Source organism: Babylonia areolata, chromosome 23, assembly GCF_041734735.1.
Source record: "Babylonia areolata isolate BAREFJ2019XMU chromosome 23, ASM4173473v1, whole genome shotgun sequence".
NCBI classification, from domain to species: domain Eukaryota; kingdom Metazoa; phylum Mollusca; class Gastropoda; order Neogastropoda; family Buccinidae; genus Babylonia; species Babylonia areolata.
The window spans coordinates 34,577,741-34,593,732 of NC_134898.1; the positions used below are offsets into that span (position 1 = coordinate 34,577,741).

General features: G+C 46.2%; 1 protein-coding gene across 1 annotated transcript; it reads right to left on the reverse strand.

Moving 5' to 3' along the window:
• Positions 1–2,003: 2,003 nt before the first annotated feature.
• Positions 2,004–12,490, reverse strand: LOC143297573 (uncharacterized). The gene is made up of 3 exons (XM_076609964.1): positions 12,380–12,490; positions 7,036–7,138; positions 2,004–2,743 (listed from the first exon to the last, which is right to left on the reverse strand). The coding sequence occupies exon 3, from the start codon at positions 2,713–2,715 to the stop codon at positions 2,197–2,199; it is 519 nt and encodes a 172-aa protein (XP_076466079.1). The 5' UTR covers positions 2,716–2,743; positions 7,036–7,138; positions 12,380–12,490; the 3' UTR covers positions 2,004–2,196.
• Positions 12,491–15,992: the final 3,502 nt, after the last annotated feature.

Below are 15,992 nucleotides of genomic sequence, written 5' to 3' on the forward strand. Positions count from 1 at the left end.
GAAATGACAAACTCCCAGAGAACTCACACGATAGGCGACAGGGTCTCACCACAATCAAACCCACATTTCTCAACAAAAAAAAAAAAAAAAAAAAAAAAAAAAAAAACACCTGCTCATCCATGCACCTTCTCATCTAGATACCCCTCCCACCCCCCTCCGCCTTTCCCTCTCTATCTCCCTCTTACCGTTCCTTCCTCTTCCCCCCTCAAAACACACTTCAGCATTTTGCACGTGCATTTTTAACTCACTCAGTACGGCCAGCCCTCTCTCCTCCTCAACACAGACCCCTTGGATGTCCAGTGGGTGTCTGAATGACCCAACCTTTAGCTTCCGTCGTCAGAATTGTGGTATTCTTTGTCAACATTCACTTCTTCAGTATAAGAGCCTTCCGCTTGCAATATTTTGATGATGGTAATTGGGGTGAAACGCTGTCAACGTCGTCTCTTTCGCCGTTCGTATGGAAAGAGTTAAAATCATATTGAACAGGGTCGGAACAAAAAAAAAAAAGAAGAAAGAAAAATATCTTGTGTTACACAAGTCGATTGACTGGTCAAGTTGGTTAATTGGTTGGTTGGTTGATTAATTGACCATGTGGGTGAGCAGGAGAGAGGGCGATTAACAAATAGTAAAGAGTGGTAACTCTCTCCATTCACAAGGTACACAACTTCAAGTCAGTGCTGCTTACGCTACCGATTCAGCTAGCACACAGGTAAATAAAAGGTACATTGGAACAAACCCAGACACTTCCTCAAAAAAGGAAGCGCCGGGCCTGTCCTTATACCGATCATTTGACATGTGCACACAGCAGCAAAGACAGAAGAAAGAAATGTGCAAACACAATTTAGCTTTTATTCAAGACTGACATAGCCTCTTTAATCCTGAACAAGCCACACAGGAGAGAGGGCGGTTGGTTGAATGTTTGAATCCGGTTGATGGGCGCCTTTTTCTTTTTCTTTCTTTCTTTCTTTTTCTTTCTTTCTTTGAGTTATGCAACACAAGGGCTTTATCTAAGGGGGGCTCGGGATGAGGGGGGTGGGGGTGGAGGGTCATTGAATGCAAGAAAATGTGCTTCCTTGTTTATGTTTAGATGTATGTGTGTGTGTGTGGGGGGGGAGTGGGGGGGGTGCGGGGGGGTCGTCTTCTTCATGCGAGGAGATGTGTGTGTGTGTGCGTGTGTGTGTGTGTGTGTGTGTGTGTGTGTGTAGGCGTGTTCGTGTGTATGCGCACACGCGCGTGTTGTATGTGTGTAAGTAAGTGCGTTTGTGTATGAGAATATGCGTGTGTGTGTGTGTGTGTGTGTGTGTGTGTGTTTCTATGTGCGCCCGGATGTGTACGTGCGCGTGTATATATCAATATATATATATATATATGTATCTGTGTGTGTGTGTGTGTGCGTTGATGAGTTTGATTGTACGTATGTCTGCTCCCACTTCACGACCTTTGTGGCATCAGCTGTTGACCAGTTTCATTTCCTGCTCCGTTTTGACTGTTCCAGTCTGCTCAAGACAAGGGTCCATCAGCTTCAAATTAATCACACACCAAAACAAAACACACTGCGCGCGCACACACACACACACACACACACACACACACACACACACACACACACACACACACACACACACACACCAAGAACTCCATTAGAATCGTTTGAATCATTTTGTTCAAATGTTATTTGACGACCTCTCACACAGTTTGTATGGCAGGCAGCAAGCATGGTCCGTGAAGGGCCAGAGGGGGGAGGGGAGGGAATGATGAACAATTAAACAGTTAAGATTTCCTCTGTCGTTTCTGTGCTGAGAGCGGAATTTCAAGGATTTTTTTTACGGTTGCTGATTGTGTGTGTGTGTGTGTGTGTGCGCGCGTGTGTGTGCGTGTGTGTGCGTGTGTGTGTGCGTGTGCGTACGTGTGTGTGTGCGTGTGTGTGTGCTTTTTCTTTGTTTTTGGTGTGTGTGTGTGTGCAAGGGTGGTGGGGGCGGAGCATAGGGGTATGGGTTGGGGAGGTAGGTCAGGTGAGAAGAACAACTTTAAGGATGGATCGTTTCATCCCCTTGCAGTTCTCCAGCACCATACTTTGGCCCTCAGGAGTCAGACCGCTGGTCACCCCGCTTCAGATGTTCGTTTTCCTGTTTCAAAAAGGTCGTTCTCTAGTTCTCTAGGCAGTTAGTTCTGTGGTGTCTGACGTTGCGTCCACTTTCATGCACTGGTGTCTGGCTCCGTTGCCGGACCCTGACGGCGTCGGTTCTGCAGCGTGGTAAGTTGTTCCTCCAAGCTCAGACGACACTTCTGCAGCTCCAGACGTTGCCGTTCCAGCTTCAGGTATTGATGTTCCCAGAACAGATGCTCGCTCCCTGGCGTCTGTTTGTAGCTCTTCTTCAATTCTGCGTACTTGAGCCGCAGACATTGAGCTTCGTGTTTCAGAAGTTGCTTCTGCACATTCTGAGGCTGGCTGTCGTACCGTTGGCTGTTCAGTTTCAGACGTATGTTCTCCATACTCTCTATCATGTTCTCCAGATCCGGGCGTAGGCTCGCTGCGTTCGCAGACTGACTGTCAAGCGTCTGAAGCACGTTTGTCATCTTCTTCAGCACGCCGAACAGTTTCAGACGAAGGCTGTCCGGTTGCACCATGGGGTTGAATTCAGTCAGACGCATGACCTCCACTTTGAGACGTCGACGCATCTCCCAAGACGCATGCTCGCTCTCCGGATATCCCATGGCGTAGGAAGTACGCTGTCCCGGTTTACTGAAATAGTGGACGATATGTTAGAAACAGAGAAAAAAATACATAAGAGAATGGTATGTGCACATATAGGAATAAAATTCATATCCACATTTCTTCTTCACAAGAGAATGTCATGTGCACATACAGGAATAAAAGTAATTTCCACATTTCTTCTTCACAAGAGAATGTCATGTGCACATATAGGAATAAAATTCATATCCACATTTCTTCTTCACAAGAGAATGTCATGTGCACATATAGGAATAAAATTCATATCCACATTTCTTCTTCACAAGAGAATGTCATGTGCACATACAGGAATAAAAGTAATATCCACATTTCTTCTTCACAAGAGAATGTCATGTGCACATACAGGAATAAAAGTAATATCCACATTTCTTCTTCACAAGAGAATGTCATGTGCACATACAGGAATAAAAGTAATTTCCACATGTCTTCCCCTCCACTTCTCAGAGTGACTGACGAAGTGAACGTCCACGTTGTGTTGTGAACACTACTCATTCCGTCTTGAAGGGGTGGCAATGTGGATATTGCCGGAAAAAAAAAAACGTTGGCATTTGGGCAGTTAAGTAATAACGTATGGAGATTGAATATTTGTTAACAGGACATATCATATTCATGTCGATACTGAGGTGGGTGTGTATTTATTCTGCTAAGGAGACTGATAAGACAGACAGGCAGGCACGCAGGCAGACAGACAGACATGTAGATAACAGAACGAACCATAATTTCTAACTGTCCTTCCTGCAGAAAAAAATTTAAAAAGGAAACGAGTTAATCATTAATGCACAAAGAATAATCTGCTTCGTTCGTGGGGTGCAACTCCCACGTTCACTCGTATGTACACGAGTGGGCTTTATGTGTATGGCCGTTTTTACCCCCACCCCCAACCCCCCCCCCCCCCCCCAGCCATGAAGGCAGCCATACTCCGTTTTCGGGTGTGTGCATGCTGGGTATGTTCTTGTTTCCATAACCCACCGAACGCTGACATGAATTACATGATCTTTAACGTGCGTATTTGATCTTCTGCTTGCGTATACACACGAAGGGGGTTCAGACACAAGCAGGTCTGCACATACGTTGACCTGGGAGATCGGAAAAATCTCCACCATTTCCCCATCAAGCGCCGTTACCGAGATTTGAACCCAGGACCCTCAGATTGAAAGTCCAACGCTTTAACTACTCGGCTATTGCGCCCGCCACAAAGAAGAATCAACGACGTTCATAAAAGTCGTCAACTTCACTCTCTCTCATGAGAAATTACCATGTGGTCGTGTATATAATATTAATCATAAAATTGACAAGAATGGCCAAACATGCCCTTCCCTGGCAGGCTGAGGTAATTCCACAGCCACTCTTCATGAGATGCCACCGCTAGTCTCTAGCCGCTAATGGGAAGATAGTACCGGACTGAAAACATCTTTTGGACTGCATTGCAAATATCTCTTGTTGCAAAATTTGAAAACAAAAATTCCCACGCAAATCTGAGCCAAAACATTCACACCTATCCTCTGCATACGAGACTTAAGGGCCACGAGGTCTAGGATACAGACATACTGCTGCTGCTGCTGCTGCTGCTGCTGCTGCTGCTACTACCACTGCTACTACTATTACTGCTACTATTGTTGCTGCTGCTGCTACTACTACTACTTCTGTTGTTGTTGCTGCTACTACAACTACTACTACCACGGCGATATGTACATCCCCCCCACCCCCTCCCAGGACAGAATTAGTGTCCACAAAAAGGCATGGACGTTCACTCCGCTAGTCACACGGAGAAGTGGACAAGGAAACAAATGTGGATATAGCCACCACCATCACCACCACCAAGAAAAATCACCAACACTACAACTGCTACCACTACTACTACTATTGGTGCTGCTGTCGCTACAACTACTTCGGCAATATCCACAATTCTTCCCCTCAACACGGAATGAACAGTGTTCACCTCAAGGTGTGGACGTTCACTCTGCCAGTCACAGATGATCATCTTCCGGATGATGCCCAAGGTCAACCAGTTGACCATTATCGGCATTTGGTGGTGGTGGGTTCCGGTTAAAAAAAACACCATCAAGTGGCAGTGAATTAGCAGAGTGCCACCTTCTTAACGAAGGTGACGAGAGTTGAGGCATCAACATTCTCCTGGGGCAGGGCATTCCAATCACGGATTGTTTTTGGAAGGAAGGCATTCAGCCTGATGTCCGTTCTACAGGGGATTCTGTCGAATGTTTTGGTGTGAGCTTTTCTGGCCCGTTGTTGTTGCTGGTGGAGGTGTGGGCACTTGACTTTGGTCACGCCCCTGCTGATCTTAAATAGCGTGACCAATCTGGCTCTCCTCCTACGTCGTTCCAGGGTTTCCCTACCCCAGTGTCTACAGCAGTTCGGTGACAGTGACTGTCCTCTGGTGTTTGCTGAGGGAAAATCGTGCTGCTCTTCGTTGGACCGCTTCTATTTTGTCTATCTCTTTCCTGGCGTCGGAGTCCCATGCTGTACTGGCGTTTTCGAGGATAGGGCGTATCAGGGATTTGTAGGGGAAGAAATGGGGATATTGCCACAACTTCTAATATTACAACTACGATATGGACAATTACCATAAATACCATAATTCTCACTTTCGCTGTTAGAAACAATGACAAACTCATCAATGAGCCCTGACTGATGGTGGGAATTGGCGTCACCACACTGGGAAAAGCATACAACAGAGATACTGTCGAACTAGTTGTCAGTGGGTTCAATCCTACTTGAAACCAGAAACTTCTTTCCTCGGAACTGTTGCCGACTGCTCGGCAATGAGATCCCACAGATTTAACATCACTGTGTACTTGTACACAGTGCACTCACATTCACCCACTCACATTTGCCTCAGTCTCCATATGATTTTATGTCGCTTGTGCTGTGACAAAATGACGTGGAGTGGTTGTCAAGTTGTAACGTGTCTGTCGAGGATGCAAGAGAACCTAAGCCCACAGGTTCGAATCTCACTCTCGCCAGTATGTTGTTCCCTTTCCAACAGACCTTGAGTGGTGGTCAAGACGGTAGTCATTCGGACGAAACGAAAATTTCCTCATCTTCTTGTGAATATTCACCCAGATGGCTCACTCATTTCCTCATCTTGCTGTGAATAATCACCCACATGTCTCACTCATTTCCTCATCTTGCTGTGAATAGTCACCCACATGTCTCACTCATTTCCTCATCTTGCTGTGAATAGTCACCCAAATGGCTGACTCATTTCCTCATCTTGCTGTGAATAATCACCCAAATGGCTCACTCATTTCCTCATCTTGCTGTGAATAATCACCCAGATGGCTCACTCATTTCCTCATCTTGCTGTGAATAGTCACCCAGATGGCTCACTCATTTCCTCATCTTGCTGTGAATAATCACCCAGATGGCTCGCCCATTTCCTCATCTTGCTGTGAATAATCACCCAGATGGCTCACTCATTTCCTCATCTTGCTGTCAATATTCACCCAAATGGCTCACTCATTTCCTCGTCTTGCTGTCAATATTCACCCAAATGGCTGACTCATTTCCTCATCTTGCTGTGAATAATCACCCACATGTCTCACTCATTTCCTCATCTTGCTGTGAATATTCACCCAAATGGCTGACTCATTTCCTCATCTTGCTGTGAATAATCACCCACATGTTTCACTCATTTCCTCATCTTGTTGTGAATAGTCACCCAAATGGCTCACTCATTTCCTCATCTTGCTGTGAATAGTCACCCAAATGGCTCACTCATTTCCTCATCTTGCTGTCAATACTCACCCACATGGCTCACTCATTTCCTCATCTTGCTGTCAATACTCACCCAAATGGCTCACTCATTTCCTCATCTTGCTGTCAATATTCACCCAAATGGCTCACTCATTTCCTCATCTTGCAGTCAATACTCACCCAAATGGCTCACTCATTTCCTCATCTTGATGTCAATAATCACCCAAATGGCTCACTCATTCGTCAATCTCTGTGTCAGGAGTGTGGGAGATACGTGACCCTATCCAAAGGGTGAAGGAGGCGTCACGCGCCCCGTCATGTGTGAATTATGTGTTTCTACACAAGGCAGGAAGGACTTAGAGAAAAAAGGGAAGAAAAATATAAAAAATAAATGACATCGCCATGAAACTGTGCCACAATAACCAATACTGAGCTACATCGGAATGGCATGTTAACGAGAAGATAGGAAGAAAAAAAAGGACAGATTTACTGAGGAAAAAAAACAAAACAACAACCGCTAGATGTACATACAATTCAGAGAAGTAGAAAGACAGAATCAGAGAACTTACATATGTGCTTCAGGATGACACCAGAATCCAGTCTGCACAAGTGAGAATTGTTCTACTCAGGTCCGTCCTTCTGGTAGCAAGCCACAACCCCTCTTTCTTCTCACTCTCAACTTGAAGGGGAAAACAAACAAAACACACACAAAAAAAACCCTCACTGACACAGTTCGCACGTGCAACCTGAAAACCACACCGAATAAACACAGAACCAAAGCGATCTCTGTCATTCTTGCTACATATTGATTGAGATTCATTTTTTGACTGAATGATTGAGAGAGTGAGTGAGTGAGAGATACGATGGTTGGTTGGCTTTTTCCAATTGCTTTTTAATTTGCTTTTTTTTTTAAAATCAGTTACATGTTTGACTGCTGTGGTTTAAACAAGTTACGTTTTTTTGCACTGTTCGATATTGTTAAAAGTTCGCTACTTTGTTTGCGTATGATGGTAGTGATGATGATGATGATGATGAATACAATAGAATATAATATGTCTTTATTACCAAGTGTAGCTGGGTCACAATGAATATTGGGGGTTGGGTGGGGGATAGAACATAACAAGATACGAACATATATCGAAAATCATACACAAACACAGATACAGTAGAAATTAGGATACGTACAAGTGCATATCAATATAAAACTTGTGCATGCTCACACATGCACGCACTGCACACACACACACACACACACACACACACACACACACACACACACACACACACACACGCGTGAGGTGAAAGTACATAATTATGTGTGTATGTTTGAGTCTGCATTTTATGTGTGCGTGCATGAGCGCACGCATGTATGTATGTATATATCTATGTATGTGTGTGTGTTCGTGTGTGTGTGTTCGGCATGTGGATCTGACTATGTATGTACGTGCGCTGTGTTGATGCGTATGTATGTCTGTCTGTCTGTCAATCTCTGATTTTGAATTTGCCAGTGCATGTGTAAGTGGGTGTGAACATGCACGTACGCACGAATTCATAACACACTCTCGTGAACGAGTGTGGTAAATGAAATAAATTCAACTTTTATATAAGAACTGGAAAACATCAGAGAAAGATACATAAATGGAGAGGACAGAGGGACAGAGACAGACAGAAAGAGATGGAAAGAAAGAAGGAAAGAATATAAAACACCTGAACACACACACACACACACACACACACACACACACACACACGCTGTCAACAACAAGCAGACAGTTAACCCCATAACAATGTTCTGAATATTTATTCAAATAAATGTTATTCGACGATCATTTCAAGGGATGGCATGAGGTGAAGAGGTAGGAGAGGGAGATAATACTGGGGAACGTGGGAGAGAGGGGCAGTGTTGATTTCCTTCAGTAGTTTTCTCCCAGCCTGTTGAGCGTTCTTCCTTACTTTCTCCCTGCTGTTGAGCGTTCTTCCTTCAGTCACTTTCTCCCTGCCTGTTGAGCGTTCTTCCTTACTTTCTCCCTGCTGTTGAGCGTTCTTCCTTCAGTCACTTTCTCCCTGCCTGTTGAGCATTCTTCCTTACTTTCTCCCTGCTGTTGAGCGTTCTTCCTTCAGTCACTTTCTCCCTGCCTGTTGAGCGTTCTTCCTTACTTTCTCCCTGCCTGTTGAGCGTTCTTCCTTACTTTCTCCCTGCCTGTTGAGCGTTCTTCCTTACTTTCACCATGCCTGTTGAGCGTTCTTCCTTACTTTCACCATGCCTGTTGACCGTTCTTCCTTACTTTCTCCCTGCCTGCTGAGCGTTCTTCCTTACTTTCTCCCTGCCTGATGAGCGTTCTTCCTTCAGTCACTTTCTCCCTGCCTGTTCAGCGTTCTTCCTTACTTTCTCCCTGCCTGTAGAGTGTTCTTCCTTCAGTCACTTTCTCCCTGCCTGCTGAGCGTTCTTCCTTACTTTCTCCCTGCCTGATGAGCGTTCTTCCTTACTTTCTCCCTGCCTGTTGACCGTTCTTCCTTACTTTCTCCCTGCCTGTTGAGCGTTCTTCCTTACTTTCACCATGCCTGTTGAGCGTTCTTCCTTACTTTCACCATGCCTGTTGAGCGTTCTTCCTTACTTTCTCTCTGTCTCTTGAGCGTTCTTCCTTCAGTCACTTTCTCCCTGCCTGCTGAGCGTTCTTCCTTACTTTCTCCCTGCCTGTTGAGCGTTCTTCCTTACTTTCTCCCTGCCTGTTGAGCGTTCTTCCTTACTTTCTCCCTGCTGTTGAGCGTTCTTCCTTCAGTCACTTTCTCCCTGCCTGTTCAGCGTTCTTCCTTACTTTCTCTCTGTCTCTTGAGCGTTCTTCCTTCAGTCACTTTCTCTCTGCCTGTTGAGCGTTCTTCCTTACTTTCTCCCTGCTGTTGAGCGTTCTTCCTTCAGTCATTTTCCCCCTGCCTGTTGAGCGTTCTTCCTTACTTTCTCCCTGCCTGTTGAGCGTTCTTCCTTACTTTCTCCCTGCCTGTTGAGCGTTCTTCCTTCAGTCACTTTCTCCCTGCCTGTTGAGCGTTCTTCCTTACTTTCTCCCTGCCTGTTGAGCGTTCTTCCTTCAGTCACTTTCTCCCTGCCTGTTGAGCGTTCTTCCTTACTTTCTCCCTACTTCTTGAGCGTTCTTCCTTACTTTCTCCCTGCCTGTTGAGCGTTCTTCCTTACTTTCTCCCTGCCTGTTGAGCGTTCTTCCTTACTTTCTCCCTGCCTGTTGAGCGTTCTTCCTTCAGTCATTTTCTCCCTGCCTGATGAGCGTTCTTCCTTATTAATTTTTCTCCCTGCCTGTTGAGCGTTCTTCCTTTCTCCCTGCCTGTTGAGCGTTCTTCCTTCAGTCACTTTCTCCCTGCCTGTTGAGCGTTCTTCCTTCAGTCATTTTCTCCCTGCCTGTTGAGCGTTCTTCCTTCAGTCATTTTCTCCCTGCCTGTTGAGCGTTCTTCCTTACTTTCTCCCTGCCTGTTGAAGGTTCTTCCTTCAGTCACTTTCTCCCTGCCTGTTGAGCGTTCTTTCTTCAGTCACTTTCTCCCTGCCTGTTGAGCGTTCTTCCTTACTTTCTCCCTGCCTGATGAGCGTTCTTTCTTCAGTCATTTTCTCCCTGCCTGATGAGCGTTCTTCAAACGCCCCCCTAACATACATCACCCGCATCTTCCATACACGTCTGTATTTCAGAGAGATTTTGTCGCAGACACTGAGAACGTGTGTGGGTGTGTGTGTGTGTGTGTGTTAGTGTGTCTGTGTGTTAGTGTGTCTGTGTCCGGCTGTGTGTACACGTGTGTGTGTGTGTGTGTGTGTGTGTGTGTGTCTGTGTGTTAGTGTGTCTCTGTGTACACGTGTGTGCGTGCTTGTGTGTGTGTGTGTAAGGTGTGTGGTGTGGTGTGGTCGTGGGTATGCGTTGCTGTTGGCACAGGTACCACAAAAAGTTTACAGAACGTGATATCGCGCGACATTGAACTCACAGTATCACCTGCCTGTGAGCTATCAATTAATTAAATCCAAAAATCTGACGACAGCTTCCAGATTCATCTGAAGTTTAAAGACGTTATCAGCACGATTCGTTCACAAATCAATGACGCTTTGTTTGTTTGTTTGTTTGTTTCACGCTTTTTTTCCCCAAAGACTTGTTCTAATAATTTCGCAACATTGTCCGAAAATTCAAAGCGGGTAGGAGGGCGATGGGGAGGAGAGGGGCTGTGAATTTTCCCCTCCTTTTTGTTTCTGTAGTTTCTGCTGTTGTCTGTCCAGTGTCACACGCTGGGTCTCCATCCGCCATCCTTTTCTCTGGCTTTACAACTTTGTGTGTGTGTGTGTGTGTGTGTGTGTGTGTGTATGTGTGTGTGTGTGTGTGTGTGTGTGTGTGTGTGTGTGTGTGTGTGTGTGTGTGTGTATTGGTTCTCAGTCCAGCTTCAGACGTCAGTTGTCCAGTTTCAGACATTCCTTCCAGTTTAGTTTCCGTCCTTAGTTTTAAAAAAACAACAAAAAAAACCGTTGGGTTCACCTGCCTTATGATACGCTCAGCACCCACCCTGCTGTACAGACAGTGCAGTTGTTTCTTTGTTGCTGTTTTGTTGTTGTTTTCTGTTGTTGTTTTCTTGCCGCTTCAGCCACTGACCCCTTCATAGCCAGACCGCCTTCTCAAACCACAGCAGCTGCTGTTTCTCGCGCGTCCGTTCCGATTCGGCCAGCACCTCCTCCGCGTTCTCATACAGCTCGCCCCGTCTCGCACGTAGCTGCTCTGGACTCTCAGGTTCCCTGTTCTGAATGTGACGTATGTTCTCAAGGCTGTCCGCCAGCAGACTCTCCATAATCCCGTGGTCGGCCTCCATCTCCTGACCCACACGTTCCCCTTCCGGTCTCACACGTTCCTCTTCCGGTCTCACACATTCCCCTTCCAGTCTCACACGTTCCCCTTCCGGCCTCACACGTTCCCCTTCCGGTCTCACACGTTCCTCTTCCGGCCTCACACGTTCCCCTTCCGGTCTCACACGTTCCCCCTTCCGGTCTCACACGTTCCCTCTCCAGTTCTGGAGTCAGACTGCTGTTCGGGATGTGGCGTATGTTCCCTACGCTGTCCGCGAACAGAATCTCCTTGGCTCGGTGGTCGGTCTCCATCCCCTGATAACTCACGCGTTCCTCTTCCGGTCTCACACGTTTCTCTTCCGGTCATACACGTTCCCTCTCCGGTTCTGGAATCAGGCTGCTGTTCGGGATGTGGCGTATGTTCATTATGCTGTCCGCAAACAGACTCTCCATGGCCCGGTGGTCGGTCTCCATCCCCTAATGACTCACGCGTTCTTCGTCCTGTCTCACACGTTCCCCTTCCGGTATCACACGTTCGAGTTCATCTTCAGGTCTCACACGTTCCCTCTCCGGTTCTGGAGTCAAGGTCCTGTTCAGGATGTGACGTATGTTCTTCAGGCTGTCTGCGAGCAGACTCTCCATAATAGCGTGGTCAGTCTCCATCTCCTGACCCACACGTTCCTCTTCCGGTCTCACACGTTCCTCTTCCGGTCTCACACGTTCATGTTCCTCTTCCAGTCTCACACATTCATCTTCCGGTCTCACACGTTCCTTCTCTGGTTCTGGAGGCAGACTACTGTTCGGGATGTGAAGTATGTTTTCCAGGCTGTCCGCGAGCAGACTCTCCACAATTCCGTGGTCGGTCTCCATCTCCTGACCCACACGTTCCTTTTCCAGTCTCACTCGTTCCTCTTCCGGTCTCACACGTTCACGTTCCTCATCCAGTCTCACACATTCATCAATAGTACAACAAAAATATACGTGAATATAAAGGTGATAAAGAGAGAAAAGGGAAATGAGAAAGAGAAAGGAAACAGTAACAGAAATGATTGAACTGCGTGTTTTGTATAAACGAAATACAGAATCAGAGAACTCACTTGTAGGCGTACAGATGCCACCAGAATCAAACACACACTCCTAAAAAAAAAACTGTTCACTTGTACACGTTGTCACCCTGCTCCCTCCTCCACCCAGCATCCTGCGCTCCCACTGCTCTCTTTTCCACCCAATCCAACTTCCACCCCGTCCACCTCGTAAAAGCCACTGACGCGGTTTGCACGTGCATCCCGAACACTACTTGACAGACACTGGATGAAAGCAAACTCTGTCACCCTTGTGACAGATTCATTGAATGATTGATTTTTTTTGAATGACAGGTTGTTTGAGTGAGTGAGTGAGTGATTGGTTTATCGAGAGATAGGGTGAGTGTGGGGGTGATTTTGATTGGTCTTTCGAGAGATAGGGTGAGTGTGGGGGTGATTTTGATCGGTCTATCGAGAGATAGGGTGAGTGTGGGGGTGATTTGATGGTTGGCTGGATGTTACGGTCTGTTTTCTGCCTGGGAGTTGTCATTTGTTTCAATTCATTGTGCATTATGCCCAACTTCGCTTGCTGTGGTTTTGGCAACTCGAGCTCTGGTTTCTTGCTCTGTTGAACATCATAGAATTGTCATTGATTATCTTTACATGTTTGTATGTAAGATATGTATCTGTCTGGGATTGTAATTTTGCTTGTATCCTTGATGTGCGTGAATGCGTTTTCATGCGAATAGACCGTGAAGAAAAAAATAGATTAACGAAAAAAAAAAACCCGAAAAAACAACAACAAAAAGAAGAAGAAAAAATAGATACAAAGTAAATTTGAATTGCTACCTGCTCGCTACTTGTGTGTGTGTGTGTGTGTGTGTGTGTGTGTGTGTGTGTGTGTGTACTTATGTGTGCATATGCATGTACACGTGCATTTATCCATGAGTGTAAGTGTGTGTGTGAGTGTGTGTGCATGCGTATGTGTGTGTCTCAGTGTGCATGTGTAGTTGAAAAGAAAAGCTATAGTCATATTGTCAGGGTAATGGGCGTGCGCGCGCGCACACACACACACACACACACACACACACACACACACACACACACACACACACACACACAACCGTTGAACAAACAGGTGAAGAATCCCATGAGAATCTTTTGGATATTTTTCAGTGTTATTCGACTTCTTCAACAGAAATTGGGGGCGGGGGAGGGGGGGGTGAGGAAGGGGCCTGTGGGTAAGTGGTAGAGCAGATGAGTTAGATTTCTTTCATCAATTTCTTCGCTATGGCTTGACGTTTCACCAAAACGTCTATGCTCTCCAGCTTCAAATTTTGGGTTTATTTTCGGATGTTGGTTCTCCAGATTCAGACGCTGGTTCTTCAGCGTCAGACGTAGATTCTCCAGATTCAGACGTTTAGGTCTTCAGCGTCAGACGTTGGTTCTTCAGCGTCAGACGTAGATTCTCCATATTCAGACGTTTAGGTCTTCAGCGACAGACGTTGGTTCTCTAGATTCAGACGTTGGCTCTCCAGTGTCAGACGTTGGTTCTTCAGCGTCAGACGTTGGTTCTTCAGCTTCAGACGTTGGTTCTCCAGATTCAGACGTTGGTTCCACAGCTTCAGATGTTAGTTCCATAGCTTCAGACGTTGGTTCTCCAGCGCCAGACGTTGGTTCTCCATAATTTATTCAGACATTAGTTCTTCAGATTCAGACGTTGATTCTCCAGTTTCAGACGTTCGTTCTCCAGATTCACACGTTGATTCTCCAGATTCACACGTTGGTTCTCCAGATTCACACGTTAGTTCAGATTCAGACGTTGGCTCTCCAGATTCAGACGTTGATTACCCAGACTCAGACGTTGATTATCCAGTTTCAGACGTTGATTCTTCAGTGACAGACGTTGGTTCCCAAATTTCAGACGTTGATTCTCCAGATTTAGAAGGTGGTTCTACAGTGTCAGACGGGCTCTCAGCGTTAGATGTTGGCTCTACAGTGTTAGACGTTGGTTCTCCAGATTCAGACGTTGGCTCTCCAGTGTTAGACGTTGGTTCTCCAGATTCAGACGTTGGCTCTCCAGTGTTAGACGTTGGTTCTCCAGATTCAGACGTTGGCTCTCCAGTGTTAGACGTTGGTTCTCCAGATTCAGACGTTGGCTCTCCAGTGTTAGACGTTGGTTCTCCAGATTCAGACGTTGGCTCTCCAGTGTTAGACGTTGGTTCTCCAGATTCAGACGTTGGCTCTCCAGTGGAAGACGTTGATTCTCCAGATTCACAAGTTGGCTCTCTGGCGTCAGAGGTTGGTTTTCCTGTTTCAGGCGTTCGTTCTCCAGTTTTAGACGTTCGTTCTCCAGCATCAGACGTTGGCTCTCCAGTGTTAGAGGTTGGTTCTCCTGTGTCAGACGTTGGCTGTCCAGCGTCAGACGTTTATTTTCCAGATTCAGACGTTGATTCTCCAGATTCAGACGTTGGTTCTCCAGTGGCAGACGTTGATTCTCCAGATTTAGACGTTGGCTCTCCAGCGTCAGACGTTGGTTTTCCAGTTTCACACATTCGTTCTCCAGTTTCAAACATTGGTTCTCCAGTGTCAGACGTTGGGTCTCCAGATTCAAACATTGGTTCCCCAGATTCAGACGACTGTTCCCCGGATTCAGACGATGGTTATCCAGATTCAGACGTTGAATCTTCGGCTTCAGACGTTGGGTGTCCAGCGTCAGACATTTAGATGGTGGTACTCCTCGCAGACATCGCCTGGAGATCCAGCTTCAGCCGTAGGTTCTTCAGCTCCAGACGCAGGCACTCCTGCTTCAAGCGTTGGACGTCCACTTTCAGACGTTTGACCTCCAGCTCCGAACGTTCCCGACCCCGTGCCTCTCGCTCTCTCCAGAGTGTCAGACGTTCAGAGTCCTGCTTCAGACGTTGGATCTCCCGAGTCATGCGTAAGTTCTCCTGCTTCTGTATCAGGCACATCAGTTTCAGGTTCAAGATCTTCACTTTCTGGTTGAGGGTCTCTGGTGTCAGGGTTTGGCGGACCCGACTAAGACGCAGAATATCCAGCCTGATGTGTTGCATCTGCACTGTCGGATGTTGGCTCCCATACTTTTCCATGGCGTCGGGCGTTGCGTTGCGCAGGAAACGGGCTGCCCCTGGTAACTGAAATGTTTGTCAGATGTCAGAGACAGACAACGGGAAACAGGTAGTCAGACAGGTACTGACAAACAATTTTCATAGGTAGATGGGAAGGTAACTGGGACGTTTGGTAACCAAACTGATCAACTTAAAGATAGGTAGTAACATTGGCAACTTGATTGACGCATAGGGTTTAACACATCGAGGACATGTAAACATGTAGGTGGGTAGGTGAACTGAAAGACGAATAGAAAATGGTCAGACAGATAAAATAGATAAATATGTAGAAATAGTCATAATCCTTGGCTGTCTCAGTCGAAGTAGGAACTTTAGTACTGAAACGTAGTAAAATGACCACAGTCATACATAACCGTCTTTACAAAATGATGAATTAATGAAGAGCACTAGTATGCACTAGTATGCCATCAGCGTGCTATCTGTTTGAAATTGGCGAAAGATAAGTTTCGTTAATGTGTCTTTAGTGTTCCTTCTGTTTGAAATTGGCAGAAGATCTGTTGAACTAGTACATCTTCAGTGTAGCTTCTGTCTGAAATTGG

Coding starts and splice junctions, on each gene's coding strand:
- LOC143297573 (XM_076609964.1), bottom strand. CDS start 2,715: ATGGGATATCCGGAGAGCGAGCATGCGTCTTGGGAGATGCGTCGACGT.